Genomic DNA, 15,481 nt, shown 5'->3' with positions numbered 1-15,481 from the left:
CCAGGGGGGCGTCAGTTTCCTTGACCATGGGATGCCATTCCAAGAAGAAGGACTGTTAAGCAGAGGTGGGGTCCTCCTATTGAGGAAGGGGAAGAACATATTTGGATATAGACTGGCTAACCTTGTGAGGAGGGCTTTAAGCTTGGTTTGAAGGGGGCACGTGACCAAAGCCCACAGGTAGAACATGGAGACCTGGGAGAAGGGTCAGAATTGGGGGGAGCATGGGCTGTTACAGCAGGGATAAAGGAGAGAGAAGACAGAACGGGGGTGGGGGGGAAGTGGAGATGTGGAAATCAAATCAGTATCAGATGTCTGTATACTAATGCAAGAAGTATAGGGAATAAGCAGGAAGAACTCAAAATGCTAGTAAATAAACACAACTATGACATAGTTGGCATCACAGACACTTGGTGGGATAATATGCATGACTGGAATATTTGTATAGAAGGGTACAGCTTGCTCAGGAAGGACAGGCAAGGAAAAAAGGGAGGAGGTGTTGCTTTATATATTAAAATGTGTACACTTGGACTGAGATTGAGATGGAAATAGGAGACAGACTTGTCAAAAGTCTCTGGGTAATGACAAAAGGGGTAAAAAACAAGGATGATGTCATGGTAGGGGTCTACTACAGACCACCTAACCAGGAAGAAGAGGTGGAAGAGGCTTTTTTTAAACTAACAAAATCATCCAAAACATAGGACTTGGTGGTGATGGGGGACTTCAATTACTCAGACATCTTGTGGGAAAACAACACAGCAAGGCACAGATTATCCAGCAAGTTCTTGGAATGTATTGGAGACAATTTTTTATTTCAGAAGGTAGAGAAAGCAACTGCAGGACAGGCTGTTCTAGATTTGATTTTGAAAAATAGGGAGAAACTGGTTGAGACTTTGAAAGTGGAAGGCAGCTTGGGTGAAAGTGATCATGAAATGATAGTTCATGATTCTAAGGAATGGTAGGAGGAAGAACAGCAAAATAAAGACAATGGATTTCAAGAAGGCAGACTTTAGCAAACTCAGGGAGTTGGTAGGTAAGATCCCATGGGAAGAAAGTCCAAAGAGAAAAACAATTGAAGACAGTTTGCAGTTTTTCCAAAGAGACATTATTAAGGGCACCAGAGCAAACTACCTCACTGCATAGGAAAGATAGGTAGTATGGCAAGAGACCACCCTGGCTTAATCAGGAGATCTTCAGAGATCTTAAAAAAAAGAGTCCTACAAAAAGTGGAAGCTAGGTCAAATTACAAAGGCTGAATATAAACAAATAACACAAGTATGTAGGGACAAAATCAGAAAGGCCAAGGCACAAAACGAGATCAAACTAGCTAGAGACATAAAGGGTAACATGAAAACATTCTACAAATACATTAGAAGCAAGAGGAAAATCAAGGACAGAGTAGGCCCGTTACTCAAAGAAGGGGGAAAAATAATAACATAAAATGTGAAAATGACAGAGGTTCTTAATGACTTCTTTGCTTCAGTTTTCACCAAGAAGGTTGGTGGTGATTGGACATCTAACCATAGTGAATGTCAGTGAAAATGAAGAAGGATCAGAGGCTAAAATAGGAGAAAAACAAGTTAAAAATTACATAGACAAGTTAGATGTCTTCAAGTCACCAGGGGCTGATGAAATGCATCCTAGAATACTCAAGGAGCTGACTGAGAAGATATCTGCGCTATTAGTGATTATCTTTAAAAAGTCATGGAAGATGGGAGAGATTCCAGAAGACTGGAAAAGGGCAAGTCTAGTGTCAATCTATGAAAAGGTGAATAAGGACAACCTGGGGAATTGCAGACCAGTCAGTTTAACTTCTGTACCCGGTAAGATAATGGAGCAAATAATTAAGCAATTTGCAAACATCTAGAAGATAAAATGATAAGTAACAGCTTGGATTTGTCAAGAACACTTTGTGTCAAACCAACCTGATAGCTTTCTTTGACAGGGTAACAAGCCTTGTGTATAGGAGGGAAATCGTAGACGTGGTATATCTTGACTTTAGTAAGGTTTTTGATACTGTCTCGTATGACCTTCTCATAAACAAACTAGGGAAATGCAACCTAGATGGAGCTACTATAAGGTGGGTGCAAAACTGGTTGGATAACCATTCCCAGAGACTAGTCTTCAGTGGTTCACAGTCATGCTGGAAGGACATAACGAGTTGGGTCCCACAGGGATCAGTTCAGTTCTATTCAATATCTTCATCAGTGATTTAGATAATAGTATAGAGAGTACATTTATAAAGTTTGCGGACAATACCAAGCTGGGAGGGGTTGCAAGTGCTTTGGAGGATAGGATTAAAATTCAAAATGATCTGGACAAACTGGAGAAATGCTCTGACTAAACAGGATGAAATTCAATAAGGACAAATGCAAAGTACTCTACTTAGGAAAGAACAATCAGTTGCACACATACAAAATGAGAAATCGCTGCCTAGGAAGGAGTACTGCAGAAATGGATCTGGGGGTCATAATAGATCACAAGCTAAATATGAGTCAACAGTGTTACAATAGTGCAAAAAAAAAGTGACCATCATTCTGGGATGTATTAGCAGGAGTGTTGTAAGCAAAACACGAGAAGTAATTCTTCAGCTGTATTCCGCACTGATTAGGCTTCAACTTCAGTATTGTGTCCAGTTCTGGGCGCTACATTTCAGGAAAGATATGGACAAATTGGAGAAAGTCCAGAGAAAGGCAACAAAAATGATTAAAGGTCTAGAAAACATGACCTATGAGGGAAGATTGAAAAAACTGGGTTTGTTTAGTCTGGAAAAGAGAAGACTGAGAGGGGACATGATAACAATTTTCAAATACATAAAAGGTTCCCTACAAGGAGGAGGGAGAAAAATTGTTCTTCTTAACCTCTGAGGATAGGACAAGAAGCAATGGGCTTAAACTGCAGCAAGGGTGGTTTAGGAAAAACTTCCTGTCAGGGTGGTTAAGTACTCGAATAAATTACCTAGGGAGGTTGTGGAATCTCCATCATTGGAGATTTTTAAGAGCAGGTTAGACAAACACCTGTCAGGGATGGTCTAGATAATACTTAGTCCTGCCAGGAGTGCAGGGGACTGGACTAGATGACCTCTTGAGGTCCCTTCCAGTCCTATGATTCTATGTATTAAGATCCAGTACCTTTAAAGTGCAAGTGACAATCATCAAACAGCTAGAAAAAAAAATGATGCATTCTTGAAGACTCACTCATGTAATGGACCAAAAAGTGTGGTTCAAAAATCTCTTAACTCATCCATTCATTACCCATGTGAATCAAAGAACAGATACTTATCTAGGAGTGGTGATTCAAGATGATTACCTGGATGGATCAACTCTCTGGGTAATTAGCAAGAGATCCAAACCCCAAAGGAAGAGTATCAATTAAAAAGTGATTGCAGACCTGCTTTCCCAGTTTAAGTATCCGATGTAGAGGCTAAATCCAGAGAGTTTTTCTGCCTAAAGGTATAGATAGAAAAGGAAGGTGGGGTAATATCTTTTATCGGGCCAACTTCTGTTGGTAAAAGAGACAAGCTTTTGAGCTCACACAGAGCTCTTCTTGAGGTCTGGGAAAGGTATTCAGAGTGTCACAGCTAAATACAAGATAGAACAGATGGTTTAGCATACAGAGTTAACACGTGTTGCAAAAGACCAAGGTTTAGCGAGCAGCTAACACCTCTGAAGTCATAGAACAAAGAAGGATTAGGGGGTTACACATGTTGTAATAAGCCATAAATCCAGTGTCTTTATTGAGTCCATGATTTTCAGTGTCTAGAAAAGTTATGAATTTAAGCTCCCAGGCTCATATTTTGAATATGTTGTGCAGGTTTCCTTGGAAAACAAGGACTGAGACATCAGATATGGAGTGATGGTTTTGTGAAAACTGCCCACTGCTGCCTGTGTCTTCGTAAAATACAGGAATCCCTGATAGCACAAAGCTGGGTAACAAATCAAACCTACGAAGGGCCTGAATCTGGCAATGTTTGTATATTTATCCACAATGTGACCCTTTCCAAACTGAGATTTCTCTTAATCTGCCACGGGAAAAGAGGGGAATTAAACCCAAGCATATTTCAGAGATCATTGTGTAGGTGGGGTGTCATAAATATAAAGGGAAGGGTAAACCCCTTTAAAATCTCTCCTGGCCAGAGGAAAAACCCTTTCACCTGTAAAGGGTTAAGAAGCCAGGATTACCTCGCTGACACCTGACCAAAATGACCAATGAGGAGACAAGATACTTTCAAAGCTGGAGGGGGGGAGAAACAAAGGCTCTGTCTGTCTGTGTGATGCTTTTGCTGGGAACAGAACAGGAATGGAGTCTTAGAACTTAGTAAGTAATCTAGCTAGATATGCGTTAGATTCTGTTTTGTTTAAATGGCTGAGAAAATAGCTGTGCTGAATGGAATGGATATTCCTGTTTTTGGGTCTTTTTGTAACTTAAGGGGGGATTCTCTATGTTTTGAATCTGATTACCCTGTAAGGTGATTCTTTTACTTTTTCTTCTATTAAAATTCTTCTTTTAAGAACCTGATTGTTTTTTCATTGTTCTTAAGATCCAAGCGTTTGGGTCTGTGTTCACCTATGCAAATTGGTGAGGATTTTTATCAAGCCTTCCCCAGGAAAGGGGGGTGTACGGTTTGGGGAGGATTTTGGGGGGGAAAGACGTTTCCAAGCGGGCTCTTTCCCAGTTATATATCTGTTAGACGCTTGGTGGTGGCAGCAATAAAGTCCAAGGGAAAAAGGAAAATAGTTTGTACCTTGGGGAAGTTTTAACCTGAGCTGGTAAAAATAAGCTTAGGAGGTTTTCATGCAGGTCCCCACATCTGTACCCTAGAGTTCAGAGTGGGGAAGGAACCTTGACATGGGGTATCTGTTTTCCATCTCCTCACTCTGAACTGATGACTTCTGCCATCTTGCAGTGCTGTACCTCCTTCAAGGATCACGGCTCTAAAAGTCATATTTTTAGTGGATGGAAGGTTGCTGCACTGACCAGCACAAATGATCTGACATTGTGATGTCATTTTTCAGACTACCCCTTTGCGGTCACTATTTTAGTGATTGCAGTAAAAATATATTGGTCCCTAGTGTGTGTGGTACTTCTGTCTATCCCTCTGTCTAGGCACTTCTGATCTTCTGAATCTGTAACAGTAGATATGAAACATCCATTTTTTATTGGCCATTCCACTTGTGGCCCAGGAATGAAACTATAGTTCTTAAATTAAAAAGCAAACAAAACTTGCACTAATCATTTTATATTGGGAAACAATCACAAGAAGAATGAAAAAAAAAAGAGGTTTATTCCAGACTATGGTAAATTTGTGCTTGACTGTCTGAATTATAAATTACAGTATTTACCCCTGTAGTGTATTACTGGCCATTCTCAATAATCTGATACATATAAATACTTGATTAATAACCAAAAGGGGAAGTAGCTTTATTTTTTTCCTGATATAAATGCCAAATACAACAGCCATAAACAAACAAGTTGTTTCAAATAAATATGGGTGCAAATCATTTTGACAGTGTAACAAAATCTATATGCATCCAAACAACAAATTACAATACAGTAATTACTATATAAAAGTCCTAACAATGCTGGTTATTGCTGGTAGTATAAGCTCTCCCTGGGAAAGTAGGCTCAGTACAAAAATCTGCAAATAGGTTAAATATATACAGTTAATTCATTGAGTGCATAGATAAATATAAATGTATCTGTGCACAGTAACTGGGATTGAGACACTTATTCAAATCACTATACACAAAGCCCCTTTTTAAGCAGAAGGGCAAATGTCAATAGGCCTCAAATGATCGTGGTGAAAACTGAGATTCTGAAGCCATAATACAAAGGCATTCTGTTACAGATGTATTTATAACCCGCTGAATTCTAAGAAATCCAATTTGTTAATTATGGCACAAATCTGGCAGACCTTACTGAAACCAATGGGTGTTTTGTAAGAGAGGATTTCAGGATCTCACCTCATGCGTCTCATTGATACTTATCTATCTTTTCAGTGTTTCATTCCCCGCCCCCCTTTTTTTAATCAGCAGCTTTGATTCTATATTGTTTTATATAGCGTTTTGTTTTGTTTTTTTTAAAATCCAGAACACTAGAGACTTTAATCCCCAACAAAGCAAAGATTTTAAATAAACTGAATTTGGATAACTGCTCAGTTACCGGTCCAGTACCCTAAGGGTGCTATGCTGCTTTTTATTGTACACTTACACAGTCCTCCGAGTAATTAGTAATTGTGTTGGGCTTGTTTAAAGTAATTACTACACTGCCTAACAGCCTCAGTATTTGGCTTGTAAAATATATGGGTCCTGGATTGACTTCATAAAAGGAATAACAAGAAGATCTTGTATCAATGTTACCAAATGGCATTCTTATTTGTTAACATTCAAAAGCAGAAACATAGCTCTAGTGATAAATGCCTAATTTCTGTTTTTATTATAACTTTTTTTTAAATTACTTCTCTGCTTGTAGAAAACAGGCCTATTATAAATATTGTTGTGTGCTATTATTTACATATGTTCCATTTTACTATAGAGTCATGTATTGCTTCTTCTCTGTACATGTAGAACCTAGGGGACAAATTCTGCATTTGGCTGTGCATTACTCCCATTGATCTCAGTGGGCTTGGTATGGAGACACAAAGGCATATTTGGCCCTAGATTGTTGTTGCTACTTATCTACTTCTGAATTTGAGGTAAAAGCAAAAAATATCTGCCAGTTAAATCTTTCATACATCTGGCATGAGTTATAACATGGGTCTCAAAAACACAAACATCATTAGAGACATACAGCAAATCAATGGTGAACTTAGTGGGAGAAAGTTATAATACCTGGGGTACCTTCTGGGCTTCTGTAAATAACTCTTTCAGGCCAAAAATGTTTGGTAACATTTGAAGGCCAGTATGCTTTCTGGCTGATTTAAACAGGAGAAAGGTAGAGTGTGGCTCCCAGGGTAAGTCTACACTGCAAGTAGATGCTCATGGCTGGCCCATGCCAGCTGACCTGGGATTAAACTGCCTTTTAGCCTGAGTCCTGCGAGCCTGAGAAAGCTGGGCACGGGCCAGCTGCGAGTCTCTAACTGCAGTGTAGACATACCCTGAGAGCGCTGAAAATGTCTTTAGATCATACAGCCCATTAGGATAAACCCATAAGGAATCAGTGGGTTAGCTTCTGATCTCAGTCACTGGTGCAAATCTAGAGTAACTCCTCTGAAGTCACTGGACTCACATCAGTGTAACTCCAGAGTAAAAGAGACCAGAATGAGTCCCTCTGTGATTCTATAGTAGAGAAAGAGGATGTTCTAGAAACGGCATAAAGAGCCTGATTCTGATCTGACACTGGTTGAACTCCACTGACTGCAATGGAATTACTCCTGCTTTATGAGAGTGTGAGAGAGGGGTCAGACTCGCTCAGAGCAAGGACAACTGCCCAAGACTGTGGAGATGACAGAGCTTCTGTGGGCCAGCAGCTGCAGAGACACCTTTTGGGTGGATCAGGCCCTAACTGGATAAACACTGTAATGAAACACCACTAATCCAGTCTTCTGCAGATCATGCTGCTGTCATGTTACCTTAACCAAAAAGACAGAGAAAACCAAAATTATTCTTTCAAAAGTAAAGTTACTCATAAAACAGCATGTTTCTCAAGAGGCACAATGATTATGCATCAACTTAATAAATACGACTTGCTCCCATAAAATGTTTGTATTTTCTTCCCATTGTTGCCACTTGTAATGTGGTAACTGCCTAGTAAGCACTGAATTCTACATCACAATTCATAGCCTCAGTTCGGACAGAACCTTGTCTTCTGCATTTTGAATCTAACACTATCCTTCCTCTAGACTCTGCAATGTTACCAACTCATGCATTTCCCACCATTGGATGTGCACCGACAAATACAATACTGTACAAATACTTTTATAATCCATTATAAGCGTAAGAGGACACAACTGTCCAGCGTTTGTAAAAATCAAGCTTCCTTTTGGACATTATCATATTCTTTGGCTTTATATAAACTTAAATAAGGAAAAAAACAGAACAAGAAAAAAAAGTCAGAACAAATAGCTGATTGTGAGTTCCCAGTGAAGAATGTGTAATGTATCCTGGCATATGTGCCTGCTTATAACTCTGTTGTGACTAATCTAATTGTCTTTGGAAGAAATGTCAGTTAAATGCAAGGGATACAATTCATCAGTGGGGTAACTTAACTGAAGCCAAAGGACTTCTAACTGGGATGAATCAGGCCAGGGGGTTTTCACACTCTACAGACTAACAACAACAAGGAAGTTCTTTGTGAGAAACATTCAGAGAGTGTCAGCATTGCACCTCCCAAGTAGACAAGAGTATAGTAATAAGAGACTTCCTTTTGTATTGCCGAGAGGGGCCCACTAGCACCTTTGGATAATTTCTTCTCTTTTTAATCGACAGAAAACACAAAAACAAAACAAAAAATCACTCCCTTGCGATGCAGTTTCTTTCACTGCAGCTTAACGTTAGCGCATGATGTACGGACATCAGGGTTGCCTACTGTGCAAAAAAGGAGGTTTGGGTTGGATTCTTCCTTTATGTCTGAGAATGGTAGCAAGAGCTCAAATCAGTATTTTCAAGTACAGTTAGAGCCATACGATCTTTTTCATTTCCACGCATAATGGTGACCTTCTGCTAACAAGGAGCAGTTCAAGTTTATCTTTAAGGCACTCTGGAGACAGGTTCAAATCCCATGGTCTTGGAATCAAACCTCAGAGCTGTCAGTAGTGTAATTATGTGGTGGCATCATCGGCTCACTGCTCCCTGAACCCTTTGTGACTTCTTTCTTCTCTGAGCTCTGTTTATGCTTGAAAAACAAAATAATAATTGCAATTAAACCAATGGCAAGTAAAACGGCAGCAGCTCCACCAATGATCGTGATTATGTTGACCTCTGGGTTTCTGTTATTCAGCTCCCTGGGGAGAATTCCATTGACTGTAACTTCTCTTTGTGGGATCTGTTTCTTGTTGGTGCGGTCCAAAGCTATGTGCTGAATGTTAGTTCCTCTGCTGTTTTCTATGCCAATTTCTTTAGCAAGCTCTGGAGCTTCTTTGACCCCTCTCTTCTGACGTATCTGCATTGAAGTTCCTGGATTCCCACCACTGACCAGAGAGTGATATTGGTACTCCACACTTCTTTTGCCAATACCTCGGTTGGCACTTTCTTTTGATCTCACAGTGTAGATTGTATGTACGTACCATTCTCTACCCAAAGACACCTAGAAAACACAACATTTTGTTCAACATTTCCCACCTCGATGATGTGGTTAAACACCAATACAAACTGAGAAGTAAATTGCAAGCTGTTTCATCATCTGATCCTGAAATGCCCGGACTGCACTCCTGAAGCCATGCTCAGAAAGAATATGCCACATGTCAATCTGCCCAGCACCCCAGCAGGAATCGGCAATCATGCCATCCACTACACAGAGGGTGTGGAGCCCGAGTCCCTCCATAGCCAGCCTCCATTGCTGCCTGGTGCAGATGGAGGAGCATGGGCCATCTCCTCCCTGGCCTTTATTGGTGACCTTGTGTCATTGGCCTCACAGAGTCCTTGTGCAAGGACTACAGCTTTGGCTGTACTCCATAAGAGAAAGAATCATTGCACATTCTGCCCACTATGCATGCCCAACCAGAGGTGAGCCACAGTCTGGCCTTGTATTTGCACCAGCTCATCAAAAAGAGGGCACGCAATGAATAGGCCATTTCATATTCGCAGCGTTGTTGTAGCCATGTTGGTCCCAGGATATTAGAGAGACAAGGTGGGTGAACTTTTATTGAACCAACTTCTGTTGGTGAAAGAGACAAGTCTTTTCAGACCTGAAGAAGAGCTCGTGTAGTTTGAAAACTCGTCTCTTTCACCAACAGAAGTCGGTCTAATAAAAGACACTACCTCATCCATCTTGTCTCTCTAGGGCATTTCATGGCTAGTCCATATCTAGTTTTAATAAACTATGTTTACCGCCATGTCGGCATTACCTTCCTATAATTTACTTTTATCCCCCCATTGCCTTCTGTATACCTACCTACCATTGTCTCTTGCCACTCTCATTCTGTTGTCAGTCTAAGAGGGCAGAACAAATGACTAGATTACTACTGGAAACAGAACCCTTAAATAGCAAATGGGATTTTACGATCTCTATGCGCCAAATTGTGAAACCCTTACTCACATGGGTGAGCAGTTACTCATTCAAACAATCCCACTGGTTTTAATGGGACTCCACATGCGCTTAAAATGTTCAATAGTCAGAGTAAGGACTCCCTATTGTTTCTTCTACTTGGTTATTTTGACCTTCACATCTGTTTTTGCAAATGTTACAGGGGAAAAGTAAAATTTGTATGGGCTGCATAAATCAAGAGGCTGAGCATGAATGAAAGATATGGCATTGAGGAAGTAGTTGGTCCCTTACCTGCTCACTTCTAGACGTTCTAGAGGTTTTGTGCTTTGGACGGTGTAGAACGGTTGTACAGAAAGTGATACTGTTTTGGTAACTTTCGTTAGCTGGACTTTGCTGAAACGTACTTTCACCCTTAACTCAGGAAGCATTTGTTTGATTTTGCCAGTTTTTTTTTTTTTTTTTTTTTTTTTTACTGACCATGAAAACATTTATGTTGGGTTGGTGTATAAAGTCCAGAGGAGAAGAGCCCTGCTCTGAAAAGTCTTATGAGGTGCATTTAAGGCCTTAACCAACTCCTGTTGAAGTCAGTGGGAATCTTTCCATTGACTTCAATAGGAGCTGCATCAAGCCCTTAAAGTTTACTGGGATAAGAGTTCCCCTGCCCTGTGTGCCCCTTCCAAGTTCCCCCACTTCATCTCTCTCTGAGACGTCAATTCCAAGAGCAGTTAGCACAGCTCCATGCCAATCCTAGTTCACTGTTCTCCTTATCATCACTCATCCTGAACTTTTCCTCTCTAGATTTCCCCCACCCCTACCTTTCTACCTCCCAATCCAGGACTGGAGTCAAAAGCAGGTCACTTTATCATCATTTACAAACAATTTTAAACTTTGCAGTGTAGGTATGTACGACAGCTTGGTACACTAATGACCTGGGCTGTAGCCTCAAGAAACTGGAAAGGACAAAAAACAAGGGGAAATCCCACAAAAATAAGACAGAGAGCTGCAGGGGATTGGTTCAATCTCCATGAATATTCTGGGCCCTGCTTTCACTTATACTGGTTTACACCTGTGCAAATTCACTGACTTCAAATGGAGTGACTCCAGATTCACACCAGTGTTGGTGTCCTTATTCCAGTGTACACACCCTCAAGTTCATTATTCTTATAAGCAAGTATTTCCTTATATGATGCCTGACTCTATTTGAGATTCTTAGAACAGTATTCTTGAGGTTGACCCATAGACTGCTCACCTGAAACAGTGGTGTTGAGTCTACTTTAAATCCATCCGAGCCAGGTTGCTTGACTAAAGGAATTGCCTCAGGATCATCTATGGCTAGTCTTGCATTAAAAAGCACATTTCCAAAGCTTGTGGCTTGTGTCTCTGGCTGAGCTTTGTCCTAAATGGTGAAAGGGAAAAATAATTCTGTTTGTACATTGTACATTCGCACATTCACTTCTGCAAAGAAAGAGGTTTTTATATTTACATGGAAATGCAACTTTCCCAGGAACATAATCACCACATACTATTTTACGTTATCTGGTGCATTCCTAAGGCGAAAAAGTGCTCTTCAGTGACATTGTGATTACATCTGACTAGCACTTCTTGTGTGGGTTTTCCTGTTTTGAACCATATAATATATGTAGGCTTGGCAGATTTCCATGCTTTTTTAAATAATTCTGATGGAAAATATAGATGTTTATTTTTAAGCATTTTTAAAATTATTTATTTAAATTTTCACAGGTGTGGGAAATTATGGGGCAGGTCAGACAATATTGGCATCAGACAATCATTTAATGACAGTAGATGTTGAGATTCAAAAAGTTAAAGCTTTAAACCCAAATGGTCAACATCACATGTCAAAATACATAAAGTAAATATCCTTAAATCAAACTCTAATAAGTTCTCAAGCAGCATTTTGCTTACTTTGCCCATCTATAAACTTTAATTATTATCAATGGAAGTATGCTTGTGGTTTGTGTGTGTATAGTGAAATCACTGTTCACCAACTTTTACTGATAAAAATCTAATCCTTCCAAGCTTAAACATATGAGACTATACAAGCAACATGTCATACTGTTATCTTGACAAGTCACACTGTAAGATATGCTACAAGTGATGAGAGTCCCTGGCGGGACTATCCCGGTTGTAACCAGCCCATGAAGGTCCTGGATAACAATATTATGCCCTAACCAAGCTGCACTAGCCTAGAACTGAAGTCAAAAACTTGAAGGAAGCTGCTAGGTATGTTCTTAAGAGACCCTTGCTTGCAGGAGGCTCAAAACATCAAATGGTGTTGAAAATCTGGAAAAAAAATTACACATGCTTTTGATTAAACGCAGAACACTTACCACAATCTTAAATCTATATAAGAGGGATGGAGAATCAGCGAGACAGCCATATTCTGCCTTTGGTGGACTATACTTGGGTACATATCCATCCGCTCCGGTGCACAGGAAAACCTTCTCAATGCTACAGTAAAAGGAATCACCCAGGTTCTGTACTGGATCCACCATCACACGACCATATATAATATCACCTGGAAACAATCATTGTTTCAAATACAATATATTGTTCTGTAAAGCAAGTATCCAGGAACGTCAGATGAGCTGAGGGTGGCCAGACACATGTACAACAAGCATGCTCCTTTTAACAAATTGGCCTCAATTCTGTGTTGTGCTCCAGTCCCTTTACGCTGCTCTAGCAACATAAATGACCCGGAACCCAGCTGGATTTTCCCACCAGGAATCTCGCTGGCAGTAGGGAATGGGTTGCACTCCATGGCTGGTGTAGCCCTACAACACCTTCCTGCTTAGGGGTTTGCCTGAGGGGCAGGAAGAGGCATGGCTAGAATGCACTGTGCTCCATCTATTCTGGGCCGGCAGAGTAGCCCATAAGTGGCCATTCAAGGCTGCTATAACTTAAAGCAGTCACTAGGGCGGCTCAAAAATTGAGTTGGGTGCTGCTGGACCCATAATTCACAAGGAGTGAAGGTCTACAGAGCCACTTTTGTCCTCCCCCCATCCCATCGTGGACTGCAGCCTTTTGTCTTCTAAAAATGTGTTTGGAATAGCAAGATACCTTCTTCTATGTCAGCAGGACCTTGGCCATAGGGCGTAAGAACTTGCAAATACTTAGTCAGATGGGCAGTACTTGGCACAGTGAAAATGACATCTGCTCTATGGGAAATCATTCCTCTATCTCCAGAGTGGGTTTTTTTCCCCAACTCTGGCCTCTTAACACTTGATTAAATCTGTTCACACCTAACTTTGCCAAAACTGAAGAGAGACATATGGAGTTTTTAAGACTTTCTGCTGCCTGCCAAAATTTAAGGCAGGTTTTGCTTGCTAAACCCATAAAAGACTTGTGGGTTGTCAAAAAATATGCAACAAAAGAGCACTGCCAGTAGCAGACCATGGTAGTCCATGGCCAAGAGTAACACAAACATCAGAGTGAATAGGACAATGTGAATTTGTCTTGAGAGAAATATATGGCTTGTTATTTATTATGTGTATTACAGAAGCACCTAAAGGTTTTGACAGAGACTTACGTCCCATTATGCCAGGTACTGTACAACCACATAGTAAGAGACAGTCCTTATCCTGAACAGCTTACATTCTAAATAGCCAAGACAGACACAGGCTGGGTGATTTGCCAAGGGTACACAGCAGATCAGTGGCAGAGACATGGATAGAACCCTGGTCTCCTGAGTCCCAGTCCAGAGCTCTATTCGCTGGATCTGGCTTCCCCTCCTTGGGGTGTGAGCTTAGACCCTGAAAGCAGGAATTCCTGGGATCTAATCTCAGTTTTGACTTTGATTTCCTTTGAGAGGACAAATCAATTAATCTGCCTTGTTTTCCCCATCTGTACAAAGAGGATCTACGTGCCAGATATTGGCATCCCATGCACTATCTTCGGGGGACCATATTGTATTAACTCTGTGTATGACTCTGGGCCAGGGATTGTATGTAGTGCCATGGGGAAGGGTTACCTCAGCTCCTCCAGGAATCAAAAACAATGGGTGGTCATTAAGGTGAATCACTTAGGTTGTGAACACCTCTAGAGAGGTACCACTCCCTGGAGAAGCTTGCATATACTGCTTCAAACTAGGTTTTCCAGAGACCAACAGACATAGAAAGGGCTTCTGGCATAAAAAGGCTGAATTTAGATGGACTTGGGGCCTTCTCTTTCTGATCCAGCAATTGGACAGGACCTTCTATCCAAGGGGGGGTCTCAACCCATGAGGAAGAGTTGGAAAGACTTTAGCCTCCTATGGCCCCACAAGACTGACTGGTGACTCCTGGTATATTTAGTGGGTGTTTAAATATGCTTATGGTTTTTATATGGTTTCTCTGTAATACTTTTGTCTTAAGAATAAACATGTTTGCTTAGACAGAACCGTGTGGTAACTTGTAACTGCTGGCAATACATTGTTTGTAGCCAAACCACAGGAGCTGGCCATTATACAGACTGGCTTGCTGGGGATATCCCAGTGTAAGGCAGGGAACTGAGCAGCCTTAAAACTTCCCTGTCAGAAGGAGGAGGACAAGGGTTTGTGCCCAGAGATAGGTGACGACTGGAGACAAGATACTTGTCTGGGCGCTCCTGGAGTGGACCACAGAGGTGGGAGGGATACAGGGATGTTGTTACCTTTTAGGGATGTTGTTAGAGGATCAGCAATGTTTGTAAAGTACTTAGGATATGAAACTGCTATTTTTATTATTGCTGCTCTGAGAAGTGAGCAATGAGCTGAACAGGTCTAACCCTGAACGGAGACCAGAATATGATCAATTCCAATTTAGGCTTGGCAAAAGCAGAAAGACCACGTGGTGGTAGTTTGTTCTGATTGAAAGAAAATGCTGATAGAGCGAAACACAGTAAAAGGAAGTCACATAAATTAGCCATCATCTATGTACCATTTTACCTTCTGTGAAAGCAACATCGCTCTCCTGCCCAAATCCCATCGAGCCATCAGATAACCAGAGAGTCTTCTTCGAGAGGAGGAACATCTGGGTATTCAGGCTGAACTCAGCAGCCACTGGGTCGCTGACCTAAAATACAGCATAAAGTTCTTCAACATGCGGGCAATAATCTGGTCTGTGTATTCACCTATATGAACATATTTACCGTGAAAAGTCAGTTATTTACACTATTCATTTCTTAATTAATATTAAAATTAGGGTCTACTATGTTTGCCTTTATATACTTGATACAAATCAATTTTAATTATGCGTATTACAGTAATACCCAGGGTCAGTTCAATCAGTATTGGGGCCCCATGAGGCTGTGCACTCTACAAACACAAAACTGAAGACATTCCCAGAGCTTACAATCTAAATATGGT

The 15,481-nt window shown here is 40.8% G+C and overlaps 1 protein-coding gene across 1 annotated transcript in view; it reads right to left on the bottom strand.

Moving 5' to 3' along the window:
- Positions 1-5,261: 5,261 nt before the first annotated feature.
- Positions 5,262-15,481, bottom strand: part of FREM2 (FRAS1 related extracellular matrix 2) — a 213,178-nt gene continuing 202,958 nt past the window's right edge. Inside the window, exons 21-24 of the mRNA XM_037892762.2 lie at positions 15,062-15,188; positions 12,489-12,676; positions 11,390-11,536; positions 5,262-9,240 (exon numbers count right to left, since the gene is read on the bottom strand). Coding sequence (XP_037748690.1) covers positions 8,728-9,240; positions 11,390-11,536; positions 12,489-12,676; positions 15,062-15,188 — 975 coding nt within the window. The 3' untranslated portion in view covers positions 5,262-8,727. The remainder of the gene's footprint in view (positions 9,241-11,389; positions 11,537-12,488; positions 12,677-15,061; positions 15,189-15,481) is intronic.

This window comes from Chelonia mydas, chromosome 1 (genome assembly GCF_015237465.2).
Source record: "Chelonia mydas isolate rCheMyd1 chromosome 1, rCheMyd1.pri.v2, whole genome shotgun sequence".
Classification (NCBI taxonomy): Eukaryota; Metazoa; Chordata; order Testudines; family Cheloniidae; genus Chelonia; species Chelonia mydas.
The sequence above is the reverse complement of the archived record's forward strand: the minus strand, read 5'-3'. Positions and strand labels throughout refer to the sequence as shown.